Genomic DNA, 19,697 nt, shown 5'->3' on the forward strand with positions numbered 1-19,697 from the left:
AGTAAATGGTGGATACCTGAAAAAGCACACGAATGTGCAGAGAATAGGGGGATATGGATTTGTGCAGGCAGAAGGCATCAAGCGTCATTGGCTAAACTAGTTAAGCACAACATCTTGTGCTGAAGTGTCTATGTCTGTGCTGTACTGATTGATGTTCTATTGATATTTGAAGTTTGCTTCCTTACTTATAAGTAATTTCAAATGATATTTGTCATTTTGATTGACTTTAGCATCTTAACTCCCTGCCCTGCCTTAGTATTATGGATTATTGATCATGGTTTCTTGTGGTTGTTGATGACGGTATTAAATACTGTTGAGAGACCTCTAACAGAGTCTGCCAATCATTTGGTACTTGGGCAGAGGAATGTTATCAGTACTTACTTGGCCATACTCAGAATCAGGTTTATTATCACCGGCATGTGTTGTGAAATTTGTTGACTTAGCAGTAGCAGTTCAATGTAATACATAATATAGAAGAAATAATAAATAAATAAATTACAGTGTGTGTATATCTATATATATATAGATATATATATATAGAACAGATTAAAAATCATGCAAAAACAGAAATAATATATATTAAAAAAGTGAGGTAGTGTTCATGGGTTCAATGTCCCTTTAGGAATCAGGTGGCACAGGGGAAGAAGCTGTTCCTGAATCGCTGAGTGTGTGCCTTCAGGCTTCTGTACCTCCTACCTAATGGTAACAGTGAGAAAAGGGCATGCCCTGTGTGCTGGAGGTCCTTAATAATAGATGCTGCCTTTCTGAGACACCACTCCTTGAAGATGTCCTGGGTACTTTGTAAGTTATTACGCTGACTAAATTTATGACCCTCTGCAGCTTCTTTCGGTCCTGTGCAGTAGCCCCCCCTCCCCATACCAGAGAGTGATTCAGCCTGTCAGAATGCTCTCCATGGTACAGCTATAGAAGTTTTTGAGTGTTTTTGTTGCCATACCAAATCTCTTCAAATTCCTAATGAAGTATAGTTATGTCTTGCCTTCTTTATGGCTGCATCGATACGTTGGGATCAGGTTAGATCCTCAGAGATCTTGACAACCAGGAACTTAAAACTGCTCACTCTCTTCACTTCTGATCCTTCTATGAGGATTGCTATGTGCTCCTTTGTCTTACTCTTCCTGAAGTCCACAATAAGCTCTTTTCGTCTTACTGACATCGAGTGCAAGGTTGTTGCTGCGACACCACTCCACTAGTTGGCATATCTTACTCCTGTACGCCCTCTCGTCTTAATCTGAGATTCTACCAACAATGGTTGTATCATCAGCAAATTTATAGATGGTATTGGAGCTATGCCTAGCCACACAGTCGTGTATATAGAGAGTAGAGCAGTGGGTAAGCACACACCCCTGAGGTGCACCAGTGTTGATCGTTAGCGAGGAGGAGATATTATCACCAATCTGCACAGATTGTGGTCTTCTGGTTAGGAAGTCGAGGATTCAATTGCAAAGGGAGGTACAGAGGCCCAGGTTCTGTAACTTCTCAATCAGGATTGTGGGAATAATGGTGTTAAATGCTGAGTTATAGTCAATGAACCGCATCCTGACGTAGGTGTTTGTGTTGTCTAGGTGGTCCAAAGCCGTGTGAAGAGCCATTGAGATTGCGTCTGCCGTTGACCTATTGTGATGATAGTCAAATTGCAGTGGGTCCAGGTCGTTGTTAAGGCAGGAGTTCAGTCTAGTCATGAGCAACCTCTCAAAGCATTTCATCACTCTAGATGTGAGTGCTACTCAAAATGATGTGTTTTCAGGAGTGGTGTGAAAGTAAAGACATAAATAATTTTACTTTAAATAGACAATGTATGCAGCACCAAGTATTAATGGGTGATGCTCACAGAGAAAAAAGTGACCAAGCAAATTGATTATGTTTCATGTTTTGTATTGCTGATTAAGCTGGATGCATTGTACTGCTGCTGTATGTTAACAAATTTCATGACATATGCCGGAGATGATAAAGCCGATTCTGATTCTGAAGGAAAGTGCTTTAAAAGAACTGACTGAACTTACCTTAGCATAGCAATAAATGATGACTGCATTCTCTAAGTTCATAATTTTGGTGCAGATGATCTCGCAATGCCTCTGCAATGCTTCCAGTTCGAACAGGCTTGCCGCAGATAGTAGCTTAGAAAATGAATGAAAGAAAACTCAATTAATTACTACATCTTTTCAACAGTCTGTTGGTACACGTTACAACTTCAGTAGGGTAGCAGTTGAAAATCTTAATGCCCTACTACACTGCTGGCCTTTTCCTTTCTTATAATTAGAATACGTAAGCTTAACAGTAAATGCTGAAGTACTCAGCCCTTGCTATTTACTGTCCAAGCTGTTAATACATTAGATCTGACATTTTCGACAAAGTCTTCGCAGGATTGCGGGACATGCCCAGAAGATATAATTTATATTCTTATAATAGAAAGAGCAAAAACTGGCCACAAGTAATGACATCTGTTCCTCCTTCCAGAGGTACCGCCTGCACTGCTGAGAATATTCAACATTTGCAATGTTTTTGATTTTCACCGCCTTCTTCCAGTTATTTAAACAATGGTAATCCTTTGTATGTGTACATTATTGTAAATCTCTTTGGTACCCCTTCAAATACTTTCAACTCCATAAGCATGGTACCCATATTGGACACAGTATTCCAGATAACAATACTGCATACATTGCTAGTATAATTTGTTTTTAATGGTCTGGAAATAACAGTAAGTTACATTAACTTTTGTTTTTTTTCCATGGGGGTGGGGGTTGTTGGTGTGCAGGAGCAGGAAATTTGGGTAGGAAACATTGTCCACCCGCAAGCATTGGACTTTCAATTCTGAAACACCCTTCTTTGACCTGATTTGTAACCAATCAGATTGGGAGCATTCAAGAGCAGGGCGATGGGCTGGTGACATCATGGGTCTTTGGTGAGTGGTGTAGGACTTTCAGTACTCTGGTATTCTTCCCAGGGCTGAAGGATCCCAACTGTAAAAGGTGTCAATTAAAATGCAACTTTGTAAGCCTCCTTGGCATTTTTACAATGCCACTCCATCTGCCTAAAGCGATGGGGCTGCTTTTACTTTAAATTCCAGAGGTGGTTGGATCGAAATCAACATCTTGACACATTTACAGTCTTTCTTAAGTTATTCCCTCACCTGTACTCAATCCCAAATGTTGTCTGTGGAAAATACTTCCATATGCTGTCTATAAAACCTGGGATTCCATTTACTTTTAATAACTGCACTGTGTTGTCAACCTTTAGAACATCTACATACCAGGAACTGCATGAGGATCAGCACCATGAAATTAAGTCATAGAGTTATGCGGCATATAAACAGGTTATACAGCCCAACTCATCTGCTCCAACCAAATGCACTAACTCTGGCCCAAATCCTTCTACACCAGGGATTCCCAACCTGAGGTCTACAGACCCCTCAGTTAATGGGTAGGGGTCCATGGCATTAAAAAAAACATTGGCAACCATTCCTATTCATGTAACTGTCCAAATGCTCTTTAAATATAATAGTTGTACCTGTCTCTACCTCTTCCTCTGGCAGCTTGTTCAATATACTGATTGCCCATCGTGTAAAAATGTTGCCTATTTTTTAAACCTTACCCTTCTTACTTTAAACCTATGTCCCTTTGGTCTGAACTCCCGTCCTCTTGGGAAAAGACCTTAGTATTGACTACATCTTTGCCCCTGTGCTCCTCAATATTCTGACTGACAAAGGTAAGCTCGCCAAATGCCTTCTTCACGTATCTGTGTGGGCTCTTTGTTCTACCACACTCCCCAGGGCCCTACCAATTACTATGCGTGTCTTAGTGTGGTTTGTCTAACTAAAATGCAACACCTCACATTTATCTAAATTAAATTCCATCTGCCACTCCTCTGCTCTCTGGCCTGGTTGAACAAAATCTTGTCATCTTGGCTAGCCTTCTTCACTGTCCATGATACCGCCATCCATCCACAAATTTACTAATCATGCCACTTACATTCTCATCCAAATCACTAATTTATTTTAATCCCCATTTGTTTTCCCCCTCTATGGAAAAGCTGTTGAACGTCTGAGCTGAAATACTTCGAAAGGAACAACAAAGGATCTGTATCATTCTGCATTTTCTTATATCTCTACATACTGTCAATCTACTTTGGCACTTTTACTGCAGATTTTTTACAAATTGTCCAAAAGCCATCGGGCACTAGAAAATGCCAGGGGAAGAGAGCTGAGATGGTGTGGGAGAGAGCAGGGGCCTCTGCTGGGCATGTTGGGATCTGTACCGGGTTGGGGGCTGCTTCCCCCATCGGTGCTGCTCTCCAGTGTTTGCTCAGTGCAAGAAAAAACTGGATCAGGACAATCAGGGTCTTGGTATATATTATGTTTTTTCTTTGTGACTATGTTTTTCTGAAATCGTAACCATATGTGCTGTGTTCTGTGTGGTGTTGCTAATGTGTTTTACATCTTTGCCCACTGGCCTAGTTGAACAAAATCTTGTCATCTTGGATAGCCTTCTTCACTGTCCATGATACCTGTTTCAATTGGTTATATTCATGTATGGTTGAATGATAATTTATCTTGAACTCAGTCCTGTCGAAGGGTCTCGGCCTGAAACGTCGACAGCGCTTCTCCCTATAGACGCTGCCTGACCTAATGTGTTCCACCTGCACTTTGTGTGTGTTGTTTGAATTTCCATCATCTGCAGATTTCCTCGCGTTTGCTATTTAGAAACCGTTCGGCAACAGGCTCCCGTCCCAATTAAGCAGCCTAGTGTCCCAAATAAATGACAGGCATCCTAGCTATTTTCTTGATTGGTTCTTGTCCAAGAGTTGCTCCAAATAAGTGGCTACCCCAATTAACTGATGGCCCAATTAACCAGAATCCAGTGTATTTAGAGTCTAGCTTGATAAGGGAGTGTTAATAAATCTACTTAACAGTTACTGCAGCACCTGATAGCATACGAAGTCTCAACTTTTATTCGCAAACACGAGGAAATCTGCGGATGCTGGAAATTCAACCAACACAAACAAAATGCTGGTGGAACGCAGCAGGCCAGGCAGCATCTATAGGAAGAAGTACAGTCGACATTTCAGGTCAAGACCCGATAGTCCTGGCGAAGGGTCTCGGCCCAAAACGTCAACTGTACTTCTTCCTATAGATGCTGCCTGGCCTGCTGCGTTCCACCAGCATTTCATGTGTGTTGCTCAACTTTTATTCTTTGGGTTATGTAATAAGGCTGATCAGCCCAGGGTTGAAGCCATTAGCAACTCTAAACTTCCATTGTAAAAGTATCCAGGGTAGTATTATCATAGCAGCCTTCAATCTTATTGGCAAATAAAATCTAATGAGGTATTTCAGTAAGGCCAGAGCTTGAGAAGTGGTACCGTCTTTATGCCAGTGTCAAGTTGGGGGATTTTTAGGAGGGAAATTAAAGAGAGGAACCCAATGTGTCTGAAATATGCTCAAGGAAATGCCATTTTAACTCAGGAGTTCTGTTTCATTTGCATGGTGCTTTCTCTCTACAGAACATTGGGGCTTCTTAAAAAAATACTTCATATTGCCAAGTCCATAACTGGAAGACAAACAGTACACCTTGTTGAAACTATCTAGGTTTCAGTTGTGAGGGCAGTAAGGGAGAATGGGAATAGCCTGCTGAGATTAGTTCCTGCAGAGGAGCTCTTACCGCCTGATAACAGCCATTAATATTTATGAACCAACCCGTAATCTACTTTTGTCAGGGCTTTTCATCACAAAAACTTCCCAGAGGTTTCCATAACTGGCTCTGCCTCTGTTAACTCTAGAGTTCCCAACTCCAATGCTCCCCTATTAACTTCTCACATTACATACACATTTAAACAGTCTGTATCCCAAGTTACACCAAATCTCACTCTCCTGCCTGCTATGGTGCCTGAGAATTTCAGACCAGAGGAGTCTCAAATGCTATTTTAAAACATTCAAAGCCTTTCCCTTTAAAGCATGATCAGTGACCTGACCAACTCAGATTAGAGTAAAATAGAGTTTCATCGAGTATGAAAGCACTTCATTTGTTCTCCTGTGCTTAGCAGTTCACAATTTTGCTGCTATTATTATTCACCACTATTATTTAGACCATTAAATGCTTTGAGACCAGAGGAAAGGGGTACAGTATGCTTACGTCCAAGCTTGATTTCCACTAACATTCACAATTGCATCATGAAGTAATTAAATCATGCAAAGCAGAAACGGGCTGACAAATTTGCTTCTTGTAGTTGGGGGTCCTGTGCCCTCAATGACTCAGCACCATAAAGGGCTAATGATTCCTAATTGATTCTGCCGGAACAGAATCCACATCCTGAATGAATCATACATCTTCAAGTTAATTACACTGCATTTCAGTTCTAACTTCAAATTTTACAATACCATGATGTCATAATTCTTGAGCATCGCTCATGGAAGCTCAAAATCACGTTTCAACCCAAAATACAAAGTGTAGGATTTGGTTTCTGAAAATCATGCAAGTATTATCTCAAGTCTTACTCTCCCTGAACTGGCTCCCACTACCTCAAGAATGCAGTTCTTATTCTCGTATTTAAATAGATAATGACATACTTCTGTAACTAGAGTTATAAATTATTTCCTTCACTTTTCAGAGTGAACTGCTGTGCGTATCCCTCTCGTGTGTGCCTGCGCGTGCCCTGGCCACAGTCTCTGACATTGACGCCTAAAATGCAACTGCCTACCCACCCACCTTTGTGCTTTAAGACCTTAAAGACTACATCTTTGAACAAACTTCTTTCTTGCAGTTCTGGTCTCCTTTCTTGAGGAAGGATAATACTGACTTTGGAGGCAGTGCAGAGGAGGTTCACCAGGTTGATTCCAGATATGAGGGGGTTAGATTATGAGGAGAGATTGAGTCGCCTGGGAATATATTCGCTGGAATTCAGAAGGATGAGAGGAGATCATATAGAAACATATAAAATTATGAAAGGGATAGATAAGATAGAGGCAGGAAAGTTGTTTTCACTGGTAGTTGAGACTAGAACGAGGGGCAATAGCCTCAAGATTCGGGGCAGTAAATTTAGGACAGAGATGAGGAGGAACTGCTTTTCCCAAAGAGTGGTGAATCTATGGAATTCTCTGCCCAATGAAGCAGTGGAGGCTACCTCAGTAAATATATTTAAGACAAGGTTGGATAGATTTTTGCTTAGTAGGGGAATTAAGGGAAAAGTCAGGTAGGTGGAGATGAGTCCATGGTCAGATCAGCCATGATCTTACTGAATTGCGGAGCAGGCTCGACGGGCCAGATGGCCTACTCCTGCTATTATTTCTTATGTTTTTATGTAATAATACTTGTAGAAATTATGTCTCTACAACTGTTTTTGATTATGCTGTGAAGTAGTTTGGAATATTCCATATGGAAGTAGTTTTGGTATTTAACAATCATTATAGATGTGAAGTGTCCTTACCTCCAGCACATCAGAAATGGGTAAAGTTATTGAGTCAGTATCACCGTAATATAAATACTGCATCATCAGCTAGAGGGATAAGAGACAGCTCAGATTAGAACAGCTTGAAACAAAATGATCATTTTCTGATGTTTTTAAAAAGATAAATTTTACAGGCACTTTAGCACCATATAACCCTAAACACATCAGAAGGAACTGCTTATTATTATAAATTCTGTGTAATTGTTTAGTTGTCGTTAGATAGTTGATGTTAATAAACAATACCTGTCTGTAATGGTGGCGAATGAAGCAGCAGAGTTCACCTTTTGCAAACAGTGAAACGGGAATACAGATTCATAACTTGAAGGCTTTCCAGCGTTCAATGTACACATTCTTGGCATTGGTAACATGAGTTAGCATACTGGGTAATAGAGTGGAACCAAACGTGCTCACTCAGTAATTGTTGAATTGTGCCCTGATTTTTCTGAAAAGCTTTGAGACCTATTGTTTTTGAGAGGAGTCGACAGAACTTTCTAGTCCACCTTCCTTCTTCTTGTGCAATCTCTGATGACCAGTACAGTCATAAGCAAAGGAATGGAAGGGGAAGCTCAAAGTCTCTTAACAGGGGACAAGTTGAAGGCAAAGGAAAAATAGACGGGGGTAAACTGGGAAATAAAGATTTAAAGGTGACAATAAAATGAATGGGACAATTTTATAGCACAAGTTCATTGCCACCAGCATAATTCCAGAGTGCTGCAGTAAAAAGATATGTACCTGGAAAATGTGATATTTAACTTCGCTGATCTCTATACACTTGCAAGGTGGGTTCTCCAGAGATGTCTTACTAGTCAGCAGCATTTTAAACCTGAAGTGCAAGAATTGAGTTGAATTTCTTGTTTAACAGTCTTATAGAAATTGCATTATTTCCATGATTTTGAACACCTTCTTCCATTCCCATTGCAGTATGCATCAGCCATCAGATGGAAGCTCATTCTGAGCAGAAATCTCATCATTATGCCTACCCTTAGCCTTCCCACTACTGGAAACTGACTGGGATGAGTTTACATTGACAAGTGCTGCAGCACAAAGGCTTTGATACACAATACTAATGACTGCTTACTCACTTATAACCTAAAATAATACCAAGGGAATTTTAATTTCTTCTTGGACTATGGACAAAGCTATTGTTCTAAAGACAGAACTGTCCCATTCTAGTGTTAATTGCAAATGTTAACATTGTGATGTTTTATTTCTACATTAATAATTTGGGTGAAGATGCTGCACAAGAGACCCTGTACTGCACTGTGAAAGGGAGCACCGGGTCAGTGAAGCATGTAGCAGAGGGACAGGCTCTTCTGGTCAGCCATCCAGCCTGACTTCACCTCCCTTCCAGAACTTGACTTCCCAAAGTGCAAACCCTCACACTTGTATGGACTAAATCCCATTCAGCTTTACAGCTGATCTAAGTTCTTCTGTATGCCTAGACAATCGTTTTGGCTGTCTTTCACTCCATCAGTTTCATATTGTCTGAAAACTTACTAATCATACCCAAGTCATATATATTTTACAAACAGAAAAAGGCCCCAGCAATGATCTTTATAGCAGACTACTTGTTACAGAAATGCTCATCCACCACTACTCTCTGCTTCCTATCACCAAGCTAGCTTTGGGTTTGTATCCTTTATGCCCTGACTTTCTGACCAACCTGACCAGAACCTTGTCAAAAGCCTTGTTAAAACCCATATAAACAGCATCTATTGCTTTACCCTCAAGATGACATTTCATTGACCCATACTGATGGTTTAGCATTCCCAGTGTTTGGGGGTGAGATGCAGCAGCCGAGGCTAAAAACAGAAACAAAACTATTTGTGGTGCTTTATCATACCTGTTTGAGGCGGTAATTAGGAGAACTTTATGTGCATAAAATGGCTTTCCTTCTACCAAGAATGTTAAATCTGACATGTCCTTATTGTTCAGAAAACGAGGATCTGGAAAGTAATGAAGAAAGAATGTTCAAACAGACAATTAAGGAAAATGTTCAATAAAATTTGATTGTGGCGATTGCATGTCATGCAAAGGACATCATGGGAAGCAAGTGCACAAAAGGAAATACCGATTACTAAATATCAATTAGTGGGAATTTATGAGGGATGTGGATTTTAGGCCACATTCCATTGTAATAAGGAGGGGTGTGAAAGGGATGGGAAGAATGTTTTCTCATAAACCACTTAGTTCAACTGCATTCCATTCTGAAGTAAAAGGTTTTGCTCAATGAGAATGATCTGATAAAGCTGGAAATTTCCCCAAGGATGCATCAGTTAATATGTTCCACTGTCTCAGACATCTGTGGTTATTCTGATGAATTCCTTATCGATGCATTGCTGGGATGTCATTTAAAGAAATAATGCCAGTTCTTAGATGTTACGGTTTCAGGCTGTAGTGCCTCGCTGGTTCAAATCAGGAGGTCAAGGGGGCCAGTTGGGGATTCATTGTTCATCACGGCAGCCCTCAAAACAGTTGGGAAAATATCCTTCAATCTCATTTCCAATGGCCTCTCAGGGATCGCATTTGGAAGGTGTACACGCGCCAAAGTGAGGACAACATCATCGCCAACAGTTTGTCGACAATCGTGGGCTTCATTTTAAACTGTTCTAGTTAGGTAGGTCTCACTTCACCCATTTCTCATCCGGATTACTTCGTCTGCTCAGAAAGCAAGGGTGAAAAATTGAGCTACGAAGCAGGAGAACATAAAACCCTATTCATCGCCACCCAAAATCCTGAGCAGTAATTACATACCTAAACGAGCAGGTGAGTTTCTCTTTATCTCGGGTATACCAGGAATAGGACCATTGCCATAACAGTGAATGAAGATTGAAGCTATCTGTTGATTAACGGCATCATTCTGTGGGGGGGAGGGGGGAAAAGCACAGAATAAAGGCTTGGGAAAACCGTGATCAAATTTTGTCATTGTCACGTTCCAAGCTAAATATACCAGTTTCAGAAATAAATACCTATTCCATCAATACTGCCATATATTCTCTACTCCGGAAAGATCTAATTAGTGATGAGATGAGTTCTGTGTATACTTCATGGCATCCTTGGATGCCTTATTATTCTTAATGGAATATTGCAATAAAAATGCATTCTACCTTGCTAACCCTAAGAATGTCAAACATCAGTGGAAGTCCCTCTTGAATCAGCTCCTCATTGTAGTCCTCCTCTTTGATCGTAATGAATTCCCGTAACACATACTGCATCACAGGATATCTGCTCTGATGGTATGAGGTCCTGAGAGATTCTATCCACATATGTAGTTTCCAGGGGACACCTACGTAAAGAACAAAATGAAAGATGAAATCTAATCCTTAAAAATACTGATATTCTGAACGTTTGAAAGTTAACTGCAATTCAATGTACAACGTAACAGGATCAAACCATTTCAAAATGATAGAAATTTAAAACATTTACTGTCACAGATTTATTCCAGAGACCTCACCATGTGACCTAGGTTGACATCAGCCTTCCACAGAATAGATGGTCTTGTGTTTTTTTTGTTAACATGAGGCACTGTTAACCTTTGAAGGTGGATTGAAACAATGTCCCAGGAGATTACTCCATGAGAATGGGAGTTTTCCTCATGTCTTGTCTAATCACCAGAAGAGAAGGGAATGGAAGAATGCCAATTAGTCCATCCATCTGTACACAGGAACAAATGAACTTCCCAGCCTCTCCTCATCGCCTTCCAGTGATTTAAAGTGTTTATCCCATTCCCCTTCTCCATTTCATCTTTTTATTTCTTAGCTGCAAAAAGCATTTTGTTTTCCTTAGGTGCAGGCAGATAAAGACTAGGAAGAATCAAGTTCAATCTTCAGGTCAAGTTGAGACCATTAACTCCAATTTAGTCTGGAAGCTGTATTGTAACTGGACTTGAGGAAAAACAAATCACCAAGATCATTCTCGGCGATGGTTTCCAGTGATCCATAAAGGGAAGTGTGAGCACAGAACAGTAACGGATATAAGCTAACCTTTGAGAGAGAAAGCATTTCGAGATTTACTCTCTTGAATTGAACAGTCATTTTGGAAATTACTTGAGAATCATATAAAACTGTATTTTCACAACAGGAGGTCAAAAAGATGTCCAGTATCCTACCGAGGTTCCTCAGCTCCATGGTGACATCAAGGTAGCCATGTTCAGCACTGTAGTACATAGCTTCTTGTAAAGCCTTCATTCTGGCTTTGCAAAGTTTTACTTGTCCTTCATTTATACTTCCAGTGTTTGAGATATCGCTTTCCACTCCCTCTGCTAAAATTTCTTCCAGCGAAAGGACATCAGTTTTCGGAGCTTGGGGTGGTGTAAGCAACTTGCGCAGCACATTCCTGGGCCATGAGAAACAACAGCAAGACTTAGTTATTAAAGCAAGCAAAAATGATGTTTTTAAATGACTTTTTAATCCAAGATTTAGCAAAAAAAAACAAACAAAATTTAATTGAGATCTTGCCAGTACTAAAGCTAATCTGCTTTATAAGAAAAATAGATTCTTGTACTGGATACTAGTCCTACAAATTTATAAATCCAATAAATTGTGCGGTTGTTTTCATGGACATCAAATCTGCAATGCAAACATTTCCCGCTGATAACAGACAAACATGCTGGAATTGCACAGAATCAACATGTGAAAGAAAAATCGAAACGGCTGGAAACAGTGGGCCAGGCATATTTCAGGCCACAGACCCTTCAGATCGAGAGATGTATGAAAAGTTTTATGTCGCACAAGGGGTGGCAGCAGGACAGAATGGACAAGGGAAATACGAGAGATATTCGCTCTCCAACACACAGATGCCTTTATTTAAAGTGAATCAGCATGTCAGCCTTTTCGGAGTTACTCCCCTTTTCCTCTCCACACTTCCCCTCCCGCTCTACAACAAACTAACTGCTTTCTCTCTTCTCTGTCCGATGAAGGGTCTTGATCTGACTTGTTAACTCTTTCTCTTTCCACAGATGCTGATCAACTCCTGCTAGGAGTGTGCATTATTTTTTGTTGTTACTTCAGATTCCCAGCTTCTGGTCTGTTGCTTTTTCTTAATAAGGATTTCTACTCTGATCCACCAGAAAGATTTTATCCAAAACATTTTTTTTCTTTTCCTGGTACTGACAGCATAATTTCCTTAATTTTCCATTCATCTTGAAGTTAATGAGCAACTTGGTATGAGTGTTGTCCTGCTTCTCACACATTTTCCCACCTACTGCTTTAAGTGTGATTTGATGGTCCAGTTCCTTATTTTGCATCACATACTCCACTAGCAAAGAAAATAAAGTTTTCTGAGATACAGTATTTCTCAGACATTGGAACCTGGGGCAACAAACAATCTGTTGGAGGAACTCAGAAGGTCGAGTAGCATCTGCAGGAGGAAAGGAATTGTTGGTATTTCAGGTCAAAACCCCACACCAGGACTCAGATCTAAAGTCTTCTGAATTGATCTTACTAATATTAAACTGAAACTACCACAGCATTAACTGACAACTGTACAGATAAACTGCAGATCCTATTAATTTATTTGTGTGATTTCTCTGTGTTATTCGTGCATTAATTAATGCTCGACTCCTTTTTGTCACCTGTAAGGTGTAGTTAAGAAAAGAAATTTAAAATGCAGAACAGTGTAATATTTCGCACAGTGTGATCCATCAAGCTATGCTGATTTATTCATTCACCAGTAGCACTGTGGTTACCTGTGTCCGTGGGCAGCTGCATGGCTAAAGCAGTTCATGTTCTCGTGCAGCACCGATGTCATCCCATTTGTGTCGAATACATTCAGTAAAGGGTCTGCACCTCTACTCAGCAACAAGCTAACCAGCTCGTAGTTTCCTAGAAGAGAACCATGTGGGATTTTCAAGTAACTGGAAAACAGGAAGGATACTGCAGCTGTGTGCCAATACTAATCTCACACCTAAATATGTAGAACATTGGTTTATTCTAACTGGTGAAAATTAAGCCATGTTTTCTAAGTCTTTGTACATTGAGCCTGATTCACGTGATCTTCTGATATTGACATTATTCATTGACTGAGGGGAATGGTCTTCACATTCGGAGCAAGAAGGCTGTGAGTGAACTGCTGGTTTTTCGGAGTGAAGGGAGTTTTTTACTACTTGGGTTAAAGAGAGGCGAGACTGCGCAGGCGTAAGTAGAGCGCGAAAGGTTGAGAAAGAAGGCAGCCATATCCAGCCGGCAGCGTCGAAGCGGGCAGCGGATTGAGAGGCAGCAAAGAGATAGGGCTTAGGCGATAATGGGACGAGGCAAGGTAGGAAGTATGTGTGTGAGGCCGGTGTTCTGTGCTCAGTGTCAGATGTGGAGGGTCCTGGAGTCTCCCAGCCTCCCGGACGGCCATATCTGCACCAGGTGCGCCGAGCTGCAGCTCCTGAGGGACCGAGTTAGGGAACTGAAGATGCAGCTCGATGATCTTCGTCTGGTCAGGGAGAGCGAGGAGGTGATAGAGAGGAGTTATAGGCAGGTGGTCACACTGGGGCCACAGGAGACAGACAAGTGGGTCACATTCAGGAGGGGGAAGGGGAAGAGTCAGGTACTAGAGAGTACCCCTGTGGCTGTACCCCTTGACAATAAGTACTCCTGTTTGAGTACTGTTGGGGGGAGGAACAGCCTACCTGGGGTAAGCAACAGTGGCCGTGCCTCTGGCACAGAGTCTGGCCCTGTGGCTCAGAAGGGTAGGGAAAGGAACATGAAGGCAGTAGTAATAGGGGACTCGATAGTTAGGGGGTCAGACAGGCGATTCTGTGGATGCAGGAAAGAAACTCGGCTGGTAGTTTGCCTCCCAGGTGCCAAGGTCTGGGATGTTTCAGATCACGTCCAAGATATCCTGCGGTGGGAGGGAGAACAGCCAGAGGTCGTGGTACATATTGGTACCAATGACATAGGTAGGAAAAGGGAAGAGGTCTTGAAAAAAGCCTACAGGTAGTTAAGAAGGAAGTTGAGAAGCAGGACCGCAAAGGTAGTAATCTGGGGATTACTGCCTGTGCCACGCGACAGTGAGAATAGGAATAGGATAAATGCATGGCTGAGGGATTGGAGCCTGGGGCAGAGATTCAGATTTCTGGATCATTAGGACCTCTTTTGAGGCAGGTGTGACCTGTACAAAAAGGACTGGTTGCACTTGAATCCCAGGGGGACCAATATCCTGACGGGGAGGTTTGCTAAGGCTGCTGGGGAGAGTTTAAACTAGAACTGTTGGGGGATAGGAACCGAACTGAAGAGACTGGGGAAGAGGCTGTTGGCTCACAAATAGAGAAAGCTTGTAGACAGTGCGAGAGGGAGGATAGGCAGGTGATAGAGAAGGGACGCACTCAGACCGAAGGCTTGAGATGTGTCTATTTTAACGCAAGGAGTGTTGTGAACAAAGCGGATGAGCTTAGAGTGTGGATCAGTACTTGGAGATATGAACTGGTGGCCATTACAGAGACTTGGATGGCTCAGGGATTGGAATAGTTACTTCAATTGCTGGGTTTTAGATGTTTCAGGAAGGACAGGGAGGGAGGCAAAAGAGGTGGGGACGTGGCATTGTCGATCAGAGATAGTGTCACGGCTGCAGAAAAGGTGGACACTATGGAGGGATTGTCTACGAGTCTCTGTGGCTGCAGGTTAGGAACAGGAAAGGGTCAATAACTTTACTAGGTGCTTTTTATAGGCCGCCAGTAGTAACAGGGATATCGAGGAGCAGATAGGGAAACAATCCTGGAAAGGTGTAATAATAACAAGTTGTCATGATGGGAGATTTTAATTCCCCAAATATCGATTGGCATCTCACTAGAGTGAGGGGATTAGCTGGGGTGGAGTTTGTTAGATGTGTTCATGAAGGTTTCCTGACACAGTATGTAGATAAGCCTACAAGAGGAGAGACTGTACTTGATTTGGTATTGGAAATGAACCTGGTCAGGTGTCAGATCTCTCAGTGGGAGAGCATTTTGGAGATAGTGATCATAATTCTATCTCCTTTACAATAGCATTGGAGAGAGATAGGAACAGACAAGTTAGAAAAGCGTTTAATTGGAGTAAGGGGAATTGTGAGGCTATCATGCAATAAATTGGAGGCTTAATTTGGAAATAGATGTTCTCAGGGAAAAGTATGGAAGAAATGTGAAGAAATAGACAGGGGATATTTGTGTAAAGTTCTGTATAGGTACGTTCCAATGAGACAGGGAAGTTATGGTAGGGTACAGGAACCGTGGTGTACAAAGGCTGTAATAAATCTAATCAAGAAGAAAAGAAAAGCTTACAAAAGGTTCAGAGAGCTAGATAATGTTAGAGATCTAGAAGATTATAAGGCTACTAGGAAGGAGCTAAAGAAGGAAATTAGGAGAGCCAGAAGGGGCTATGAGAAGACCTTGTCAGGCAGAATTAAGGAAAACCCCAAGGCATTCTACAAGTATGTGAAGAGCAAGAGGATAAGACTTGAAAGAATAGGACCTATCAAGTGTGACAGTGGGAAAGTGTGTATGGAACTTGAGGAAATAGCAGAGATACTTAATGAATACTTCACTTCAGTATTCACTATGGAAAAGGATCGTAAGTGATTGTAGTGATGATTTGAGCATGTAGATATTAAGAAACAGGATGTGCTGGAGCTTTTGGAAAGCATCAAGTTGGATAAGTCAACGGGGCCAGATGAGATGTACCCCAGGCTACCGTGGGAGGCGAGGGAGGAGATTGATGAGCCTCTGGCAATGATCTTTGCATCATCAATGGGGATGGGAGAGGTTCTGGAGGATTGGAGGGTTGCAGATGTTGTTCCTTTATTCAAGAAAGGGAGTAGAGATAGCCCAAGAAATTATAGACCAGTGAGTCTTACTTCAGTGGTTGGTAAGTTGATGGAGAAGATCCTGAGAGGCAAGATTTATGAAGATTTGGAGAGGTATAATATAATTAGGAGTAGTCAGCATGTCTTTGTAAAAAGCAGGTTGTGCCTTACGAGACTGATTGAATTTTTTGAGGATGTGACTAAACACATTGATGAAGGTAGAGAAGTAGATGTAGTGTATATGGATTTCAGCAAGGCATTTGATAAGGTACCCCATGCAAGGCTTATTGAGAAAGTAAAGAGGCATGGGGTCCAATGGGACATTGCTTTGTGGATCCAGAACTAGCTTGCTCACAGAAGGCAAAGAGTGGTTGTAGACGGGTCATATTCTGCATGGAGGTCAGTCACCAGTGGTGTGCCTCAGGAATCTGTTCTGGGACCCCTATTCTTTGTGATTTTTATAAATGACCTGGATGAGGAAGTGGAGGGATGGGTTAGTAAATCTGCTGATGACACAAAGGTTGGAGGTGTTGTGGATAGCGTAGAAGACTGTCAGAGGTTACAGCGGGACATTGATGGAATGCAAAACTGGGCTGAGAAGTGGCAGACAGAGTTCAACCCAGATAACTGTGAAGTGGTTCATCTTGGTAGGTCAAATATGATGGCAGAATATAGTATTAATAGTAAGTCTCTTGGCAGTATGGAGGATCAGAGGGATCTTGGGGTCCGAGTCCATAGGACACTCAAAGCTGCTGCGCAGCTTGACTCTGTGGTTAAGAAGGTGTATGGTGTAATGTTGCAGCTATATAGGACCCTGGTCAGACCCCACTTGGAGTACTGTGCTCAGTTCTGGTTGCCTCATTACAGGAAGGATGTGGAAGCCATAGAAAGGGTGCAGAGGAGATTTACAAGGATGTTGCCTGGATTGGGGAGCATGCCTTATGAGAATCGGTTGAGTGAACTTGGCCTTTTCTCCTTGGAGCGATGGAGGATGAGAGGTGACCTGATAGAGATGTACAAGATGATGAGAGCCATTGATTGTGTGGATAGTCAGAGGCTTTTTCCCAGGGTTGAAATGGTTGCCACAAGAGGACACAGGTTTAAGGTGCTGGGGAGTAGGTGCAGAGGAGATGTCAGGGGTTAGTTTTTTACTGAGAGAGTGGTGAGTGCCTGGAATGGGCTGCCGACAATGGTGGTGGAGACGGATATGATAGGGTCTTTTGTTATGTGTGATGAGAAAACCATGGGGAGATGGGGTCCAGAGTTGACCCCTGTGAACTATGCTGCTAACGAGAGAGAGATAATGAGCAGGAGAGGTGCCATGCTACACATACTGATAATGAGAGAGACACAAAGATTTAAAATTATGGCTTCTTCGCTGAATGTTGACTTTACTTCCAAGAACTTTGCCACTTTGCCTGCTTGTGTGAATCACTGCTGACACAGCATAGTGGGTGCCAGGTGCCTGATGGACACGGACATGGTCAGTTGATGGATGGCTGTTACCCTGGCAGGGGAGATAAAAGATGAGTCTGCTGAGACACCGGCAGACACGGCACTGGACACTGAAAGAGCATTGTGCACCCACGGGAAGGTGGGGACTTGGAGGATCGATTCGGGGGAATCGGTCAGAGGCTCACAGTGTGTGAAACCAGGCCGGTGGGGGCTTGTGTGTGTGTCCACTCATGCCTGGGGTGATGAGCCCACCACTGAAGAATGGTCTGGCTTGAAACGGAGGGGTCATAATCGGTGACCACAACGGTACAACGGAACAAGAAGTCAACAGAAGGTTTGCCTGCTGCAGCTGCTCATCTCTCGCTCACTCTCTCTCTCTCTCTCTCTCTCTTTCTCCAACGTCACAACAGCAACTACCTCAACCCAAACTGAACTGAACTGAACTCTGCATTATCTTAAGACTATTAATTTACCACTAGACTATGATAGAGCTTGGTTTTGATTCTTATTCCTACACTTCTGTATTTATCATTGCTAACCTGTTTTATATGTATATTTGCATTTTTGATACCGTATTACTTAGTTTACTAATAAACACCTTTAGTTACAGTACCACCAGACTCCAACGTATCATTTCATTTCTGCTGGTTTGGTAACCCGGTCACGGAGTATGTGACGCTTTTAAAAGACTTTTGGATAGGTACATGGAGCTTAGTAAAATAGAGGGCTATAGGTAAGCCTAGTAATTTCTAAGGTAGAGACATGTTTGGCACAACTTTGTGGACCGAAGCACCTGTATTGTGCTGTAGGTTTTCTATATTTTCTATGTTTCTATCTCTATCAGCTTCTGACACTCACTTCCAGGTGTTGCTGAACAGCAATCATCATAATAAATCCTTGTTCATTTTATTTTGTGTTGACCGCTTTGGCTGATCTACCCACTGGTTTAGAAGACCGCCTAAATCAGTTTTATGAGATGTGGTTGTTGCCAACAAAGGTAGCGTTTTTGTTCAGCTGTGTTTGAGAAAAGGATGGAGAACCATCTTGGAGAACGGCCACATTCTATTTTTAAAATAAACTTTAAAACACGTATATCTTAAGAACATGTATGTTAATTTAAAGATTAGTGTCACATAGGTTATCTGCACAAGTCAAAAACGTTTCTTTATCCAGAATACCTACTTGTTTACCCCTAAGCAACACAGTGAAAATGGGTATCCAGTGAATCTTATGCAGCTGAGGGATGTCAAATAGATTAAGGTTTGATGCACTCCTTCCTTATTCCAGCATTCAACATTGAAGCATTCATTGTAAGCACATGAACAGATGGATACAGAAACATTTACAAACTGACTGACTGGCCAACTTCCATTAATTTTTGCTAAAAAGATTTCAATTGAGGAATAATTTCTACACAGTCAGCAGAAAGATGTTTAGAGCTGTTTAGCTACAATAATGTAACAGTTCTTGACCCTGTACAACTACAAAGAATCATACAGAAGGACTCTAGTTAGAGTGAGTACCATAAAGGCACTCAGCTTGGGAAACGTACAACTGAGAATCACTCTTTGTGATTGCTTCCTGTGATCTATAATGAAAAGTGTGAACACAGAGACACTGGGCAATGACAGGTACAAGCTCTGCTATTATGCTGAACAATTAGTTTCCTTCCCCATTATACCAGTACGAACCTGACAGATTGTCAATGGTTATTGCTGTGAAATGAAGGCAAACAAGAGTCAGAGCCCACAATTGTTGGCAATATTGGATTGAAAGGAGCAGAGATGAAGCCAGTCAGGAAATCAGGAAGTAATTATAAGACTTTGAAAGCCTGAAGGCTGTGAGAGGAACAAAGATAAAGTACAATTATCATAACTTTCCATAAAATTAGCAGGTTTTTAAAGTTTCCAATACAAATGTTTACAATCTTTTAAAAAAATATACAATTTGAAGAAGCCCTAATAAAAATTTTGTTGTATTCACTTTGTTTAGATGTGTTATATACACAAATACTTACACACATA

The 19,697-nt window shown here is 41.6% G+C and overlaps 1 protein-coding gene across 2 annotated transcripts in view; it reads right to left on the minus strand.

The window, feature by feature from the left end:
* abtb2b (ankyrin repeat and BTB (POZ) domain containing 2b) overlaps positions 1-19,697 on the minus strand; it is a 231,174-nt gene that overhangs the window by 32,057 nt on the left and 179,420 nt on the right. For both annotated transcript variants that reach the window (XM_073049635.1, XM_073049634.1), the window contains exons 10-17: positions 13,142-13,277; positions 11,564-11,790; positions 10,563-10,741; positions 10,210-10,315; positions 9,299-9,401; positions 8,188-8,278; positions 7,435-7,503; positions 2,022-2,135 (exon numbers count right to left, since the gene is read on the minus strand). In XM_073049635.1, coding sequence (XP_072905736.1) covers positions 2,022-2,135; positions 7,435-7,503; positions 8,188-8,278; positions 9,299-9,401; positions 10,210-10,315; positions 10,563-10,741; positions 11,564-11,790; positions 13,142-13,277 — 1,025 coding nt within the window. The remainder of the gene's footprint in view (positions 1-2,021; positions 2,136-7,434; positions 7,504-8,187; positions 8,279-9,298; positions 9,402-10,209; positions 10,316-10,562; positions 10,742-11,563; positions 11,791-13,141; positions 13,278-19,697) is intronic.

Source organism: Hemitrygon akajei, chromosome 6 (genome assembly GCF_048418815.1).
Source record: "Hemitrygon akajei chromosome 6, sHemAka1.3, whole genome shotgun sequence".
Classification (NCBI taxonomy): Eukaryota; Metazoa; Chordata; class Chondrichthyes; order Myliobatiformes; family Dasyatidae; genus Hemitrygon; species Hemitrygon akajei.